General features: G+C 53.9%; 1 protein-coding gene across 3 annotated transcripts in view; it reads right to left on the bottom strand.

Moving 5' to 3' along the window:
• LOC104050730 (acid-sensing ion channel 2) overlaps nt 1-18460 on the bottom strand; it is a 516001-nt gene that overhangs the window by 101350 nt on the left and 396191 nt on the right. For 2 of the 3 annotated variants that reach the window (XR_010376290.1, XM_064473185.1), the window contains exon 1: nt 559-2015. The exons of the other annotated variant lie outside the window; for it this stretch is intronic. Coding sequence is in view for 1 of the 2 variants with exons in the window: in XM_064473185.1 (XP_064329255.1) it covers nt 559-1158 (600 nt within the window). In the remaining variant the exon portion in view is untranslated. Of the gene's footprint in view, nt 1-558; nt 2016-18460 lie in introns of those variants that run through there. 3 annotated transcript variants of the gene reach the window in all.

Genomic DNA, 18460 nt, shown 5'->3' with positions numbered 1-18460 from the left:
CCTCCTCCTCTAAAGCCTACATCCGCAGCCAGAGTTCACCTGGGGAAACTTTGCCTCCGGGCTGGAGATGGAAAAAGTCGAGATGCAACTGTGCAGAAGGCAACAGGGAAAGTGCGGCAGAAGTGGCGGGGATGGCTACAGCATTTTGGTTTTTTTAATTAAAAATTAAGGGGGGACAGAGCCCCTCGCCACCCACTGCTGATGGCCAGAGTTACCCTTGAAATAGAAAGCATCGGCTTTGGTCCGGAGGAGAAATAAGCATCCAGGCGCACGGCTTCGTGGGCAGAGATCTGCCGGGCAGCTTCTGGGAGGGGGCTGCGATGAGAACCCCGCAGGGGCCGTTCGGTGCCCTGCCCGGGGTGCTGGGACCCGCCGCCGGCCCCGAGCGCCACCGTGGGAAAAACACGCACCGAGCGGCGGCGGGAGCCCAGGCCGGCACCCGGGGGGCGGGGGGGGGGGGGGGGGGGGGGGGGAGCGGAGGGGTACGACAGGGGGGTCCGGGGAGGGGGCTCGGACCGAGGGGAACCGGGGAGGGGGGGCTTCACCCGGCAAACTCACCGCGGAGAAGTTGTGGGGCCCGCAGAGCTCGCCGCGGTACTTGCAGGAGAGCAGCATGTCCTCCAGCTGGTGACCCAGGCGGTCCATGAAGTCGGCGCTGATGCCCTCGTAGTGCCGGGGGGGCAAAAAGAGACGAAAATCGGCCAGTTTGGCGAACCAGCGGAGCCGCGCCTCGTCTCCGCGCAGCAGCTCGGTGAGCAGCGGGCGGGCGGTGCGGTTGGGCAGCAGCAAGCCCAGCCAGTGCCCCGCGTAGTACAGATCGCCCTTGGAGAGCCGCGGGAAGCGGAGCGGGTTGTTGTTGCAGAGGGTGACGGCGGGGAAGGGCAGCTGGCGGCTCCACTCGGTGCGCACCTGGGTGTGCGAGGGGAAGGAGAGCCAGTGCAGCAGGCGGTTGGAGGACCAGGAGAGCAGCAAACCCAGGGAGGTGCAGAAGGCCAGCACCCACAGCGCCCGCCGCGGCAGCGCCGCCCGCCGCGAGCACATGTGCCGCAGCCCGTGCAGCCGGGGGTGCGGCCCGGGGTGCGGCCCCGGGGGCAGCCGCGGGGGCGGCCCCGGGGGCAGCCCTGTGCGCAGCGGCGGCGCCCGGCGCCCCCGCGCCATGGGCGCTCCCCGCCGCCGGCCCGGGCTCAGGGCGAGCCGCGCCGCGCCATGCCGGGTCCCGCCGCTCCCCGCGCCGCGGCCGGCAGCGGCCCCGAGCGGCGGGGGGAGCCGCCGCGGGCGGCCGGCACCGAGCTCTCCGCCGGGCAGCGGTTCCGGCAGCGCGGCATGCCGGGCCCCGCCGCCGCCGGGCCCCGCGGGGGGCAGCGGGGCGGCCCTGCCCCTCAGCCGCCGGCCGAGCCCCCCGCCCCGCTCACATGCTGCGGGGCCGCTCCCGCTCCGCGCCCCCCCCGACCCCCCCGCCCCGCCGGCACCGGGGGGCTCGGCACGCCCCGGGCACCCCCGGGACCTCCCGGCGCTCCCCGACACCGACCGCCTACCCGAGCCCCGGCGGCCGCCCCGGGACCCCCCCGGCGCCGCTCCGCGGGGCGAGACCCCCCGCCCCCCCCCCCACCCCAGTCCCCGGGCGGTTGCTTAGCCCCGACCCGCGCTCCGCCGGCCCCGGGGGGCTCGCATGCTGCCCGGCCGGGGTGCCGCTGCCCTCCGCTCCCCCGAGGAAAGCCCTCGGCCGGGCGCGCCCCGTCCCCGGGCGAGGAGGAGGATGGAGAGCGGGACGAAGCTTCCCCGAGCGCAGGTCCCGGCGAGCCCCGCCGCTGGGCGCCAGCCGCGCTGGGGAGGCGGAGGGAGGGATGCTCGGCCGCGATCGCGCCGTTGCCTCGCTGGAGCAGCCCCCTCCTTCCCCGCTCTTTATCCCCGGCAGCGCAGGGGGAGCGCGGCGCCGCTCCCGGGACCGCCGCTGCCGCCGGCCTCGGCCGGGGCTGCCTCCCTCCCTCCTTTCCTCCCTCCCTCCTTCCCTCCCTCCTTCCCTCCCTTCTTCCCTTCCTCCCTCCTCCCGCCGGAGTTTGTTTTTCTGCTTTTCAGCATCCCCGGGGGAAAACATGATATCACCAACACAAGCAAAGCCTCTAGAAATAGAGGCAAGGTTTGCAGCCTGCTGTTTGTAGCGGTTGTTTTCTGGGGAAAGTGGTTGATTGTTTTGGGGGCGTTCCTTTTTTTTTTTTTTTTTGCTTTCCCTAGCAAAGCTGCTCTATGGTCCTCCGCTTCCATGAAAGACGAGTGGAAGCACGGAGAAACGCATTCCTAGAAGCATCGCCCTCCCTCCGACCCTCTCCCCGTTTGCCGGTGTCACGCTGACGCCTGGGGAGCCCGCTGGGGTCAGAGGGCTCGTTTGGCCCCGCGTCCACCACACGAAAAAGCCCCTTTTCCCCAGCGCCTTCACGAGGCGGCAGTAACTTAGGGTACGTGTTGGCATCTCCTGGGGTTTGCTTAGCTCTGATCTTTGAGAAGCAGCTTTACCTTCCTTTGGATTTCAAACAGTACCAAGAAGCATTCCTATAATTGTGCCCAATTAAGCTGTAAGTGCCGGTAACTGCTTTGAATCCCCTCTCATATTTTTTTTTGTCTCTGAATTAAATCTCCGTGTGCATTTTGATCCGTTGTGTATTTTCACCCAATAGATGGAGCCGTTACAGCCTGGTTATCTCCAGCCTCTCGCCCAGAGTTTCTTTTTCACTGTGGCAAACCTGCAGACGTGCAGCAAACCCCAGCAAACCCCCGAAATCCCACTCCCGGCCCTGCGGCCATGGGCAAAAATGAGTTTGAGGGGCCCTGCGCCTGTGCCCCCGCGCTGGGGTTGGTGGCAGCAGTGATTTGCACAAACACCTCGACGTGGGCTCAGCTTTACTCCCTCGAATAACCGATGATTTGCCTGGCCCCAGCTCGCGGCGTGCTTGCGTCCAGGCTCTGCGGGAGTTTTCCCATTTTGCAGCGCCGCTCCTAAGTGTCAAATCCTTCTCAAACCCAGAAAGATGGCCGTGACCTTTCTTAAAGGGAACGGGAAAAGGCCAGTAGTTACAATGTTCGTTATAACGTGGTATCTGGTAGCTCCTGCTGAGCCTCTCAGCCTGGTTTCAAAGCAGATCTCAGCTTTTTTTCCTGCCGCCTGTTGCAATCAGTGGGAGTTTTTCCCCTTGGCTCGCTCACGGGGTAATAAACATCCAAACCGCTTCGCCACGAGGTGGTCTGAGATCGTTATACCCATGATATATTGACACAAACCCGAGGAAATAGAAGTTGCCTGACTATAAACATCCTCAAATATTCCCTCCCCCACAAACCTCATCGCTACCTTGCAGCAAAGACACTCTTGGACGGTGCCAGGTTCTCTGGCAGCGCCCGGGCTATGGGCTGTGCCTGGCTGGAGAAGCACAGCACAGCCCTGGACTTTCTCCACTTGATTATTTTCGACCTCTTCCCCTTCTCTAAAGGGTTTTTCACTTGTTTTTTCGGGTCGGGGGAGCTTGCCAAAAGGGGACTGTAAAGGAAAGTTCGTGTGGAAAACTGCTTTTTGCCCTTAAACGCACCCGCTCCAAATTATCTGCTCAAATCTCCAGCCTGAGTTACAGGGAAGCACCTTTTCTTAATTTAAAAAAAAAATAGGCGTAAGACCAACTTCATCCTGAGCTGAAATTCAAAAGCTTCCTCATGAAAACTTTATGAAGACAAACCAGACAAAACCTGAGCGTAAGATTCAAAGCCTGCGTCAGCTGGCGTGACGTCTCGCCTTGCCCAGCCTTCCCCCCTTCGTAAACCCGTTCCCATTTTTCAACTTACTTGAGAAACCAGCTCCCGTGACCCGCTCGCCCCGTGCGCTTGCTTAATCAGAGGCCTGGTTAATTCTTTCCGCAGCCGGAGCAGCTTAAAAGCTTATTGGGCTTAACACATGGAAGGAATAATAGAGCTGGGATCAATAAATATTGCTTATTAGTCAACAAGTCACTTTTAAAATTATCCCTTGGGGTGGGTGAGTTTGCTACTTCTGTGGGAGAGCAGGGTTGGGATGGAAAGAAAACTGAACAGGAGAAAATCAGTGAATCATTTTGGGCGGATGCTGCCATTCTCCCCCCCAAGACGTGACCTGCGCGCTCCCGAAGCGGGTAGGAAAGACAAATATTGTCAAGTTTTTTCTTCTAAACTAGAAGCGTTGCCTTCTTTTGAAACTTCATTTTCACTTCAAACATCGACTCGGGTTAAGACAAAAAGGATTAAATAAAAGCTTTAAAACCCCTGGAAAGTAAATCGTAATACGTTGTTCCAGCTGGACCCTTTTATTATTGTTATTTAATTCATCCCATAAGGGAGCAAAAGGAGTGAAAGGTGAAAGGCTTTTCCCTCTGGACTCGCAGTGTGAGTGGCAAGCTGAAACCCCCCCAAACCCGAGCCCTCCAGCCCCCCGGGAGAGCTCAGGTCAAGGGGACGTGAATTTGGTGAGAGTTTCCGAGGTGCCCGGGCTTGGCGCGCGGGGCCGCAGCGTCGCTCCGCCCCGGGAGCGGGAGTTAGCGCGTCCCCGGGGACTTACGGGGTTCATTCCCTTGCTGAGCTCTGCAGAGCAGCGCCTGGCGGGGGAGCGGGCAGCGGGTTTATCCCCGGTTCGGCACCACGACGCGTTGCGGGTTGGCGGCGACAGCGCGAGCGTACCCCGGCCGTGGCTCGGCTTCGCAAACGCTGCGGTATCTCGTTTATAGAGGTTCTAGTCCCTAAGAGCAGGAGGCGAGATTACAGGGGTGGGATCAAAGGGTGCGGGGCTTGATCAGCACCGTGCGGCGCTGCGTTTGGCACTGTCAAAGCCCCTGAAAAACACAGGGCTTGATTTTAGCTCTCAGGAGCTCAAGGCAAGGAAATCAGGGGTCAGATATGAAAGGCCGGTTGTCCCCAGGCAGGAGGTTCTGGTCACCACTGGTCAGGCAAGAGACCCTCTTCCCCTGCCCAGAAGCATCCCCTGGTGCCACCGGAGGTGCTGGTGGAGAAAGCAAAGGCTGGGCGCAGCTGGGCGCAGCTGGGCACCGCTGGCTGGCAGGGCAGCCTGCGAAGCTGCCGGCTCTGCTGGGGTGTGATTCGGGCACCGCCACACAACCAGCCGCCCCGGTGGGGCAGATCTGCTGATGCAGCCCAGCCAGCTCCTCTCTCATGTTCTGTGAACACCAAGCTCTCCGGAATAACCCTCTGCTTTGCCTAACTGCTGCAAAAACAATTCCTGCTGAAGCCACCATGTTATGAGAAAGTCATAAACTGCTTGGAAATAGGGGTTTCCATGGAAGCTACCATCTCAGCCTTAATTCTATTACTGCTGCCTCAAATCCCGTAGTATGCAACAAACCCGCCCCAGAGCGAGCTGAGACCGGCGCAGCTCTGGGGAACCTGCAGGGTGCTGCCACCCCACAAACAACGCCTTTGTTCCAAAGGGGGGATTTGTTCTCTTTGGTTCTGTTTTATTCTCCTTGAAAGTAAATTATTGAGCTTCCAGCTGTGAAATTCTCTGAATTAACTGAGGATTCTCAGAACAGAACCCCCCTAGGTACAGCCCTGCACTGCATCCGTTCTAGGGATTCTTCTGGGTCTGCAGCATTTTGGGGCTGCGTGTTTTTAATGTAGGGAGGTGAAATACTTGATCCATAATAAAATATTGAAGGCACATAAGTAATATGTCAGTAGCCTATTTTTTAATCTGCTGCATGCATTCTGGCATCAGTAGAGTAGTAAAACGGTTTGCATTTTACAACTCCGCTTTCAGATCCAGAAATAAGGAAACTTTTGATATCTCATTTCCATGCCTCGTGTGTGTATATTAAAAAAATCCAAACCCAAGAGAGATCAAACAAATGCCCAAGTGAGTAAAGATGCGGCTGCCCTTCTGGGGATTGCGCTGGGACTCGCAGTGCGTGAAAAGCAAATGAAAGTGGGGTTTTCTTGGGTTATGCAGGAGGCTGCTAAGGATTAATTAGAAAGACTTTGGGAGGAGCTTCGTCTCAGCTGGGGCGGGGGACCCGGCTGGGACTCCCCTGCAGAGGTGTCACCTTTGCCTTTACATCAGCTGGGACACGCGTGCGGGGAGCCCCCCCATCCCCCCACGTTTGGAAGGATTTACTCCTCCTTCTAAGAAGTAATTTTAACATGAATTCTATTGAGCAAATTAAACAGCAAAGTTCTCACAGCATCTTAATATCAGTAAGCTCCTTTTCTATGGCACTCAGTAAATCTGTCATCGAGCATGGGGTGTCTGGTACCCACCGGTGCCCTGGTCACAAGGGAAGAAGGGGACTACCCACCTCCTGTGGCAATGCTCGCCGCGCATTTTGGCGGCCCTGTGGCCACCATCCTGCTGGCCAGAGCTGCCAGGGCTGGCCAAGAGCCTCCCTCCACCACCAGGTAGCCCCAGCCCTTGGCCACCTGCAGCGTTTTAGCTCAGCCCCAGTGAAACACCGCGCGGTTGTGCTGGGCAGGAGGGGTCAGGCAGCACCCTGCGAGCTGGAGCAAATCACTGCTTCTCTGTCTAGGGGATCAGAAGGAAATGGAGAGAGACAGCCAGAGGAGGAGGCTGGCACCCGATACCCCAGCTTTTGCTGTGCTTCTCCCACATTAACTGGCCCTGCCGGAGTTTTCCTGGATCCTTCCAGCCCAACACGAAGCACAGACAGGAGAAAAGAGAAAGCAACGCCTTTAAAAAGCAGCGCTGCAAGACTGCAGGAGGGCCGGGATATGCATGAGACATGGCCAGAGGCTGGAGAAATTATTCCATCTTCAGGAGGACAAAAAAGAAAGTTGAATAGTAGCTCCTTTTTAGCGAGAGAGCCTGCGTCTCTGAACCGCAGAGCCTTGGGGCGGCTCTTCACCGAGCAGTGCTGCAGCCACGTTTTTGTGTTGTCATTGCTTTTTCTCACCCCCACCCGCCCGTGTATGAAGGGCTGAGGTTTGCTTGGAGTCGCCTGGCATTTTGCTGGGTGAGCTCCTGCTATTTTAGCTCACGTCTTTATTTGTGATGGGCTGTGCAGCGCGGGAGCAGGAGCGATGCTGTCGCTGCTTCACTTGGGTGTTTAATCACACTCCAAAGCTTTTTACCGCTTTGTGTTCGCCGCCACAGGAGACGTTCTGGCTTAATTAAAAAAGAATCTAGGGAAAGAAAAAAACCTCTAAGTTCACTTTACTATTCAAATCTGTGTGATTCTGTGCTTTGGTCCTGGGCTGCGTGGCCATGAGCTGATCCATACGGGGATCAGATGTCACCTATACCTTCATATGTGGTAGGGGGCTGTAGCAGTGGGAAGTGTGGGAGGGAGATCCCCCCTCCCCTGTCCTGGGGGGATAACCCTGGATACGACGTGGGCATAAGCCTGGAGTGTGAAAGTGGGTCTTGAGGCTCTTCTGGACCTCACCTGGCCCCAAATGTCACACCCCAGGGAGCAATAGCACCTGGAAAATGGGAACCTGGAGCTTCCCAGTGGGCATTTGGGGCTGAGCGTGGCGTCAGCACAGCAGCCCCTGCGGTCGCGCCATGGTCAGGAGGAGTCTGGTGAATATTTCATGTCACCTCCTCTGTCTGGAGAGAAAATTCACCCGCTCTCTTAATTCCACCCTTCATGCCTCTGCTGAACCCTTTTTTCTCAGGTTAAATTTACTGGACCGAGCAAATACAGAGGAAAGCTGCTTTGTGTTTAGATGCTGAAGGGGACTGAAAATTATATCTCTCCCAGGGAGTTTTGCTTCTAAATCAAGTTAAGGGAGCAATTTCTTAAGTTAATATTTATTCTTTCTCTTTCCTAGGTATTTGAAGACTCTTCTGGGAGCCAGGTGGGAAATAGCCCTTTCTCCTCTTAAACCTGTTGCTATTATTTCAAATACAAGCGAAGGCGAAGAGGCTGCCGCAGCCCTGTTCTTTATAGCAGCAGGGAGGGAAGCAGGGAAAGCCATGCTTCAAATACTGAAATATGAGCACAGCTCGGTCAGGATAAAAGGGGACGGTCACCTCTTGCATGAAGCAACATCAGACTTTCATCCTACAGCACTGGGGCCGCGTTTGGAGGCTGCTTTATTTGCTGCGTGAGGGTCGTCTGCTGGAAAGCAACTATTTAACGCTCTGGGCCAGTTTGGGGTCTGCCCACAGAGGCTTTGGCCGGAGTTTTAAGGATTAAGCAGCCTTGGAACAGTCCCGCAGCCAGGCTCTGACCCAAAAGCTGCCAATGAAACCTTCTCACCCCCAAAACTATTTGTTACAGGGACTGATTTGTGGCACAAAGAATTGCACGATAATTTGCTGCTGCAAAAATTCTAGTTTAGGGTTTTTTTTGTCTTTGTGAGCAATTGGCTCTGCATGGGGAGCAGGTACCAGAGGTCCACAGCATGAACGGCCACCTGGGGACAGATGTCTTGAAGAGTAGGAGAGAGGCGTGTGCATGGGCCGGTGTTTGGGAAGAGCACGGCTCACATCCGCATGCACACCCTCATGCTTGCTCGCAGGCTCGTGTGCTCTAGCCGAGCGCAGAGGTCACATTGGAAGAAATCAATAAATGCAATTATTATAAAAATTGCCGGTGTACCTGAGGGATGCAGCTGGAAGCATACGAGGGCAAGTTTCCAGCAGCTACAGCTTTGACCTAACTCTGCTCCTGGCGTGGTCACCCTGCGGCGCGGCAGAGCGAAGGCACGCGGAGGCTCCCAGGGCGACAGCGGCTGGGGATTTTCAGTGATATTTCCCAAAGGAAACAAGCCTTTTCTGCGCATGGAAAAGACTCCCCCTCTCCATCAAAAAAACCCCTGATTTCCCATCAAAAACTATTTCAAAGAAAATATTATGACAGCCCCAAAGTTGCTCCAATTCCTTTCAAATTCAATGGGAATATTGCCGGGTGTGTCAGCCCGGGTTCATCGGGACAATTCCCATCCGTGGAAATCCCAGGTCACTGCAACTCCTCCTGACACCAGCGGCTGCTGCAAAAAGAGAATTTCGGGGCTTTTACCTTCTTACTGTGATTTGGCCAGGACTAGAGGACAGTGGGTCGGAGTTAAAGACTGTCCCCACTAATATTCCCGCTGCCCTTGGCAGGGGTGCAGCGTACCCGCAGGGGTGCGGGGCAGGATGCGAGCGGGGCTGGCTGGAGGGGCAGGTAAGTGCTACCTGCTGAGCTGCCAAACAGAAAGGATCCATCTAACGTTTCTTTGGCAGGCTAATGGGTGACAGCAGTTGTGTGGGAAGACTAATGGAGAAAAGGTTTGATAAAATAGAAGCACCATCCCTAAGTTTTTCTGATGCTTTTTGCAGTTATGTAATTTTAAAATGACATTGATTTAAAAAAAAAACAAAACCCAACACTGGGAAACTTTGAACACTTAGAGCTGGATTCAGCTCTCGCTGTCAGCAGGCAAAGTTTAGGTCTCTCTCTATGAAGTTCAGGGGAGGCTCAGCACATTTTCCCAGGAGAGGGAGCGGGAAGCAGGATTTGGCCCTGCAAGCTGAAAAGCCTCTAAACGCCACCGGTGCTGTGCAGGGAAGAGAAGAGGGGCTGAGCTGTCAGACGCAGGGAAGTGTCTGCAGTTTGCACCCAGCCATTATTCCCTGCGCATGTTGTTACTATGCCGACCGGCATCAGCGCAGACCGGGATGCACGGGGGGGGTCACACCTCGCGGGGTGCGGGACCGTCGCCCCGGCGGCGGGTCTGGTTGCGGGCAATGTCCCAGCCTCACGCGGACCCTTGCAGGTGCCTCTCGTTGGGCTGTGCAAAGCCACCTCTGCAGTTCCTGAGGAGCTTTTGGGGATGCCTGGGGGAATTGTAGCTCTCATCCCGAATGAATCTGGCCTCGGGGCTTGTTTGTAAGGGAGAGTTGGTGGCAGAGGTTAAACCCAAGGATGGCGGCATGTGAAGGAGCAGCCTAGGCAAGCGGTTGGATGGCCAGTGGAGCTGTGAGCTGAGTGTCAGACCCTCACCCCTAGTTCTCCATGGCCTGGGTGCACTCAAGGCTGGGTGGCTGCTGAGGGAGAGCTGGGACAGCGGCCCCAAAACCCCGCTGGGCTCACAGGGCTCTGCTGCAACCCTTCGTTGGGCTGCCAGCTGCCCCCAGGGCACGCGGAAGGGACACTGGGGGTATCACTCCTGCTCTGAGACGTGAGGCTGCACGCCTTGCTCTGTGCCTCAGTTTCCCTGCCCCACTCTCTAGTGTAGACCAGCAGGTTTCCAGGCACAGGCCGGTACAGCATGAAGGACAATGGGACCTGACTTGGGTCGAGCCTGGCCTCTCTCCAGGCCAGGATCCAGCCCCTGGCAAGCTGTCCCTCTCCCATCCTAGCCAGTCAGGACTTTTTTATTAATGCTTCCCTGTAGGCTTCAGCATTTGGCTCATCTGAAGACTTTTTTTAAATTATTATTAAAAATAACTGCTTTCTTCTTTAATATAATCCCATGAGAAGCCAAAATGAAGGGAGCTCTCAGATGGAAAAAGCCCCAAAGAAATAAAACTGCAGCAGAAAGAAGGTTCCTCCAGGAGGGAAGTACTGACTGACTGATGTGCCACAAAGAAAGGTGTTGTCAGGATTAGTTTCCCTGAAGAAATGTGCTCAGTGCTTTCGGGGAAGGTTGGAATTGATTCTCTTACCCCTCCAAGAGAAGTGGCTTTGCTCCAGGTATATAATAAGGCACAAAGGTGAAATTTCCTGGTCTTTTTTATTTTCCTCTGTAGCAGTCCCCATAAACATTGTGTACATTTATATTCATATTCCTCTCTCCCACTCTCTCCTACTCTTAAAGTCCTTGGATGTGGCTGGGTGAGCGCGAGGCGGGTGCATGGGGTGCTTTGGTGCTTCTCTGAGCAATGGTTAATGGACTGGATGATTCTCCGAGATGGTGCGTCAATGTTTTTTTTCTTGTCGAGGCTTTTTTGTCTCTGCATTGATATTTTACAGCAGTACACCTGAAGGTGTAAAACCTCCATGGAGAAAGGCTGATTGGAAATGCACCTACCAAACCCTTTCTGATCTCCTCTGCGCCCTCCTTTTGCGCGCTCGCCCCCACTTTCTCCTTTATATCTGCAAGAATATGAGTTGTTTTAACAACATCACAGGAGGTTTTTTTTTTAAATTTTGCCATTAAGCTTGCAAACAACACGATCCAAGGAAGCAATCGCTCTTGTGCCAATGTACCAGGCTTTAAAATCTGGGGAACGAACACGTCCTCATATTCTTTCCCCACTTTGCCAGGATCAATTCCTTGGTGCCATGAAAGGTGATGGCAGTCATGGATCTTCAAATAAGCGGGAGTCAGCAGCTGGAAATGTGCATATTGCGCTCCAAAAAGCCTCCTCGAACCTTCCACGATATAGAGGAGAAGCAGGACCGGTTATTTTCCTTCCAGCTACTCCTAAATATTGTTGCAGCATCCTCCCGCATTCCCCATTTAGCCCCTGGGGATAGTGACACCGCATCTCGGAGATGGACAGAGAGGGACTGAGATAAGACATTCCCACATGGACACTAAAAACCCTTGAATAAGTTCCTTGTGGTGGGTGTATTTCATGACAATAGAAGGGTTTTTTTTCTGTTCATTGACATCACATTATGCAGTAAGTCCCCAGGGAACTGTTCCCAGAATAATTGCACAAGACAAATAATCAGTATTTCCAATTTATTTTCTTCAGCTCTTCCGGATGAAGTAATGTGGTGCTGCTTTGTGATAATTGGAAACACCTGATGCTGACCTTAGAAAAAGAAGGAAGAATTCAAAATATTGATCTTAGAGTCACTTTAAGGGGAAAACTGGCATCCTGTGCTTGGAAAGCCTAGCCTGGGACAGCTCGCTTTGTCCTCCACAAGCTCTCGTGCAGAGGCTCAGCTCTTGGGCAGCAAATCAGCGCTGGGGTGCAATCCGTTTCCTGGCCATCAGCCTGGCCACCACCTTGGCTGCAAGCCTGGGGGCTACAAGTCTCCCTGCCAGTCCTGCCTAGTTAATCCCCACCTTTGCTTCTGCAGGGAAGTTTACTGTGATATTGTGTTAATGCTTGTCAGTGCTCAGCAAAAGGTTGGTTTGGATACCAGTATCTCCAGTGCTAGGAGGTCATCCTCTCCGGCTGATCCCTTCTGAGCGCACCTGGAGTCTGGAGTGCACCCAGAAATGCCAAACAGAATTAGCAGATAGGGTTCAGAACGAGCAGAACAGTGTAGTGCTCCACATCATGCATGGTGAAATATCAGCTATTAATACAAAGATAGACCTCTGGCTTTGCTAGACTCGGCACAGGCTGATAGAGATTAGCAAAACGTTTTGGGGAACGGTTACACGCTGTCCGTATTCTTATCCTCTTCTCTAGGCGTATGTTTTTATCAGAGACAGGATATTGGAGAAGATGGACTCTGGATCTGATTTAATCCAGCTACTCGCATAGCCTTACGCTACGCTCCTGACATTGGAGACAAAGAGTGCAGACTTTGCAAAGTGGGACATGCCTGACTCCAACAGCTTCCCATTAGGCTGCTGGAAAGCAAACGGATTTCAGCTCAGTGACAAGTCGGTAAAAACAAAACGAACCGGCGTTTCTCTGCACCGCAAACCACATGCGCAGGGACCTTCCCTGCACCTCTAAAATCGAGACCCGCGGTGCTTGCCAAAGGCTGCTCTTGGGCTTGCAGCAGAGCACAAGGAACTTGGGTTGCTCAGTCGCCTCCTGGGAAGGAGCAGAGGGCGAGCACGGCTCCCGACATGCCTGCGACACCGCTTGCGGCAACAACTGCCCTGCGTTTTGCACAGACTGGAAGGGGATTCACAGGCACGGGTGTGGATGGGGAGTTTATGAATAACCCAGTATCAATCACTCTGTTCAAGCATTATAAAGATTTGTGTACTTTTCAATTGATATCGTATAAAGATATAAAATAGTGAATTGTTTGAAAAATGCCAAGAATCAGCTGCTTGTTACCTGCGTATAACTCAGCCAGTGCCCGGAGCAACCACCCACCACAGCCCAGTGAAAGCTTTCTGCTTGCCTGGATTTACCGGACTAAGGAGCTGGAGGGATGATGCTGCTCTGACCAGTGTGCACCCGGCAGAGCACAGAGCTTGTGCAGCCTGGGCTACACCGGAGCAAGGAGCCAGAAACTGCTGTTCTGGGCAAAGGCTGCGCTCACCCAACCTTCCCAGCACGATCGGTGCCGGGGGCAGACGGGATCGCGGCCGCAGCGCTGCCAGGGAGCCTGTCCTCAAGGGTTTGCATCCGCTCAGCCTTCAGGGTGCAGCAGCTCATAAATGAAACACAGGCGCTATGCTCTGCCTAGTCTAGTACGGCTGGATCTCCTCGCATAGGTCCCTATAGACTTCTCTGGTGGTATAAAAGAGACTTTAAAGGTAATACATGCCTAAAGCTATGTGAAGTGGCCTCAGCGCGATCCAGGATCGTCTCATCTCCAACAGGTTTCTCTAGGTGCAGACCAGATTCCCTCCTTGCTGGTGTAAACCTAATGCACCCGCATGAGCTTGGTGGTGAAATTCAGATGAGCACATGGCCCGGAGCTACTATCGTGAGTAACAGCTTCATGCATCTTAAAAGGGACTGAATCACTTACCAGAATAACTCTGGGCTTCCATATCCAGGCAGCGGCATATCCGCCCCAGATTCATCCACGCTTCCTGAGAGTTAGGTTTGTGTACACACGCTGTGCTTGCTTTTATAATTATCATCTCTCAGTTGCCTTACAAACAGTAGTCGCCTTAAGGGCGATAGTCTGAGCAAATTCCCCTGTTTGTTAAGAAAACAATACGGGCCTGATTACAAGCTGAGATCTACCTATTGCTAAGCCGGCTAAATGTGCTAAATTCAGGAGCGTTGTACACACGCTCAAGTGGTGGGGAGGGCGCTCAGAAGAAAGGTTGACCAGGGAGGATTTGCCTCTCAGAAAGGCCATGTGGTTTCTGGAGAACTGCTTGTCGCTTCCCGTTGCGCTGCGCTGGAGGGCCGGGGAAGTCAGAGCAGTGTTGTAAAAACCTCAACAAATGCAGCTGGGCTGAGCAAAGCAGGGCAGAAATGGTGACCTCCCACCCGCAGCGGGTACAGCCTGGACCTGCTTCTCCAGAGAACCAAAGCCCTGAAACATGAAGGGATGACCCTGGTGAACCGCGGTGCAGGTGTGTAAATAATTAAAAATTAACCTTCTCTTTTTTTTTTCAGTTGCACGGTGCTGGAAGGATTGCCAGATCCGTCCTCTGGGTGACTGTTGTGGTTTAACCCCAGTTGGCAACTAAGCACCGCACAGCCATCCGCTCATTGCTCCCCAGTGGGATGGGATGGGGGAGAGAATGGGGAAAAAAAAGTTAAATCCGTGGGTTGAGATAACGACAGTTTAATAGGACAGCAAAGGAAGAGAAAATAATAATAATGATAATGATAATGATGATGATGATGATAATAATAATAATAAAATAATGATAAAGAATATACAAATGAAGCGATGCACAATGCAACTGCTCACCACCCGCTGACCGATGCCCAGCCCGGCCCCGAGCAGCGATCGCTGCCCCCCGGCCAGCCCCCCCAGTTTATATACTGGGCATGATATGGTACAATATGGAATATCCCTTTGGCCGGTTGGGGTCACTGTCCCAGCCGTGCCCCCTCCCCTCCCAGCTCCTTGAGCACCCAGCAGAGCATGGGGAGCTGAAAAGTCCTTGACTAGTGTAGCACCACTTAGCAACAACTAAAACATCTGTGTGTTTATGATTCTCATCCTAAATCCAAAACGCAGCACTGCACCAGCCACTGGGAAGAAAATTACCTCTGTCCCAGCCAAAACCAGGACAAGGAGCGTTAAGGATCACACCATGGCCTTGCTGAGTCAATGGTGAAACTCCCTTTTGCTTTCCTGCTCTCAGGGTTTCATCCCATTAACAGGGCTACTACATTTAGCGTTTATTGGGCTTGATCCTGCTGTGACAGTGGCGACTGGCCCGGCCAGAACATGGACCACCGATGCCTTTGCAGAAAGGCAGGGAGCATGCTGCTAACCCAGTTGCATCGGAGTGAGAAGCTCGGGGGTGCCGAGGCCAAACCGTTCACGGCACGGTGCAGCAGAGTGCCGCAGCCGCCCTCCCCCGCAGCGCGGCCGAGCAGGAGCCTGGTGTTACGTCAGAGCAGACACAATTAGCCAAGAGGAGCGTGTGTGATTAGCAGGGCGCTGCTGGGTCATTCTGGTTGAGCTGTTTAACAACCACCGCAAAGCCCTCTGTCAAAACAGCAAGGTTAAGCCCAGTGGAAAAGAAGATGCTCACCTGGCACGTAGGAAAAGTCACAACACACCAGAAAATGCTGATGAGGAAAACGGTAGTGGCGATGCAACGGGCTACACCACACCAGCGATGGGCAAACACAGGGCTGTGGAAAGGAGGCAGAGTCCAGACTGTGCAGGCTGCGCTCTCGGGTGCCACCCGTGCCTCTGCACCTCTTCTTTGCTACCAGCTTCTCCAGGCACCGGCAAAGAGCAGGAGCCCGGGGGATGCAGGCAGAGCATCAGCCCTCTGCATGCGTGTGCAAGGCCGTCGCACACCCCTGGCGCTGGAGCGGGTGGGGTCCAGCCAAGGGTAGCAGGTCAGTGTCTGTTAGTGCTTGGTAAAGTATAACTGGGGAACTCTAGCAAGAAAAACAGCAGTTGCAATAAAAACATGAAGCGAAGAGCTGCCTTGCAATGGTGTGCCCACAGCTGGCCTCTGCCCTACGTGGCACAAACCCAGTTTGGCTGCAGAGCAAGGCAGATGCCACTGAAATAAGCGAGAGGAGGCTAAGAAAGAGAAGCTTCTCTATGAACCCCATGTTTTATCAGCGTGACGAGGGCTTTTCGAGTCGCTCAGGGAAACAGCTCTTTATTTCAGCCACCGTCACTGCAGGACTTGAGGGACTCCCAGAGCAAAGCGGTGGAGATGCCACCAGCAAAGCCCGCATTGGCACAATAAAAACGTCGGTGGCCTGAAGAAAGACGGTGACAAAGCAATCTCTGCAGGAGACAGAGCTCCGTCTCTCAGCCACTTTGGTACAAGTTTGCTTAATTTAGTGCACAGTGGTTGAATTAAATATTTCTTGGCCTTATTAAAATAAGGATTTACTCCCCATTCTGTTATTCATGGGGCTGTTCAATAAGGACCAGCCAGTCGGAGCGTAATTAGCAAGGAATTATTTACAGAGATGAGAAACTGTTGCTAAAACCAAGCAAATAGTGCCTCCGCGCTCTCCCGGAGTGGCCTGGCAGCGGGACGGCTGCTCGACACGGCCCATCGGGGCAGCACCTCTGCAAGCAAGAGTAATGATGCCTTCAGAGGCAGGCATGGGAGTAACTCACAGAAACAGCAAACATGCAAACTGTCAGCATGATTCACTGAGTAATTATAGAATAATACAGTGTAAACTATTAGGAGATAATAACAATAAGTCAGGACTGACTCGTCTCCTTTAAAGCTTCAGGCTGCCTCCTAGCTATTTGTTATCTCTCAAAGCCTGCTGCACGCATGAGAGGAGGGCTGAAGGGTGCTGCTGTGCAGGAGCCTGCGCAGGAGCCTTCTTCTGCAGGCTTTGACAGCAGCAAACTTCTGGAGGTGGAGCTCATGAATCACCTGGGCTGACGCCTCTGCCAAAGGCAGATGTCTGCTGGAGGCATCTGGAGAAATGGTCGTGGAAAGGACAGCACCGGGGCACATCTGGTGGAGCAGGGAGTGGTAGGGGATACCCGTTCTCACGCTTTGGGACTGATTAAGCTGCGGGGTTCAGGTGGGAGTTTCATCTGACCTTTTTTTACAAAGGCACCTGTGATGTTCCCTGGATGCTGCTATGTGCTAAATTTCACCTAAGCTGAGCTGGTTTTAATAAAACTGAACCCAGAAGCTAGCCAAGGGGGCAGCTGAACTCACCTCCCATCTATCCCAGTCCTACATTTTCATAACATTAACATGTTGGGTTTCAATTTTGAAATTTAACCTTTTTTCCTTCCCAAATAGTCATTGGACTCATTTAAATAAAATTAAATTTTAAAAAGGGCTCTTCAGACTGTAACTTTCTACTCTGAAAATGGCAAATGGAGCACTGACATAACTGTGGGCTCCGTTGCTGCCTCTCTTCTCTCTGCACCAGCTGTCTTCGGGGTGGGATAGTTGTCAGCTCCAGCCCTTCACTACAAGCCACTTCAGTTAGATGAATGTCATTTTTAGTGAGAGAATTTAATCCAAATAGCCTCAGTTGGCAGGACTTGGTATTGCATTGCCGACTCTCGCTTACTATGGAAAATCCTGGGTTCCAGAAACATTTTTACAACGGGCAATGCCTAAATAGCCTGTTGCCTTGAAAGAGTGGGTGCCACGTGAGGCTTCTGGGGAGCAGCCACTCTGCCCCTGCGTCGGGGCTGAGGATTAGACAGGAAGGTGGGGTGCAGATTTGCATGCGTGTGCAGACACACGTGCAGGTGCACACGCGTGTGCAGAGCCGCGTGCTTCTGCAGGGTGTAAGGCCAGGCAGGCTGAGGGCCCTCAGGCCCATTCTGCCTGCCCAGCACCAGCAGAAGTGCTCATGCATGGTGTTTGGTGACAGGTCTCTGGAACAGGACGGCACAAGTTTAATTTTGTTGCAAGGAATGACAAAAATGTTACCTTTTTTTGGTAAATCAGGCCACAAAAAGCCACTTGTTTGGGTCTGCTGGGCAAAAAATGAGCAGGCGGTTTAGGAAGATATCCTGAAACACGTCTCCAAAGCCAAGCCAGCAGGGCAAGGGTGGTGACCAAGACCAACATTTTGTCGGCTAATAGCCGTAGGCGATGCTTGGCGGGTGGTGCACGGACATTTTGGGTCCCACACCCCCCCTCTGGGACAGGCTCAGCCGGCAGAAGACTTGCCGCGAGACGGCTCGCCCCGGCCGGCAGCGCGGTACTGCTGTGCCGGAGAGCCCTGCGTCAACACGCGATCCGTCACTCGTGATCTTTACTAGGGCAGGAGAGCAAGCGGCAGGCGTAACCGTGAGCCGCCGTTGATCAGAAGACAGCACAGCAGGAACAGCTGTCCATCAGCTTGAAACGTAATTATCCAAGCTGCAGCTCTCCTTTGCATAGGTGTAATCAGCTCCTTATACAGCATATCATGCATTTGCTTACCGGTTATAGCCTCTGCCATGCACTTTCTAGACAGTTCATTCCTTATGCATGTGCTAAGCAGATATCCTTCCCCTCAGTGGGACCTGCATTGCTCCTGAGGGATGCCAAACCCTTTTCCCTCGCTGAAGGGCATCCTACGGACAGGGAAGCAGCTGGCGGTGATGCTTGCGAGGACCTGGAAAGAAGGTGGCAGCATGGACCTAGGAGAAACCCTACCACCCTTGCAAACTTTGGCCATAAAAGCCTGTGGGGTTTGTGATCGAGACCTGGAGGCTCCGCTCTGCACTTAACAGCGGTTCTTAAAGGGGACAGA

Source organism: Phalacrocorax carbo, chromosome 25 (genome assembly GCF_963921805.1).
Source record: "Phalacrocorax carbo chromosome 25, bPhaCar2.1, whole genome shotgun sequence".
In the NCBI taxonomy this organism is placed as follows: Eukaryota; Metazoa; Chordata; class Aves; order Suliformes; family Phalacrocoracidae; genus Phalacrocorax; species Phalacrocorax carbo.
The sequence above is the reverse complement of the archived record's forward strand: the minus strand, read 5'-3'. Positions and strand labels throughout refer to the sequence as shown.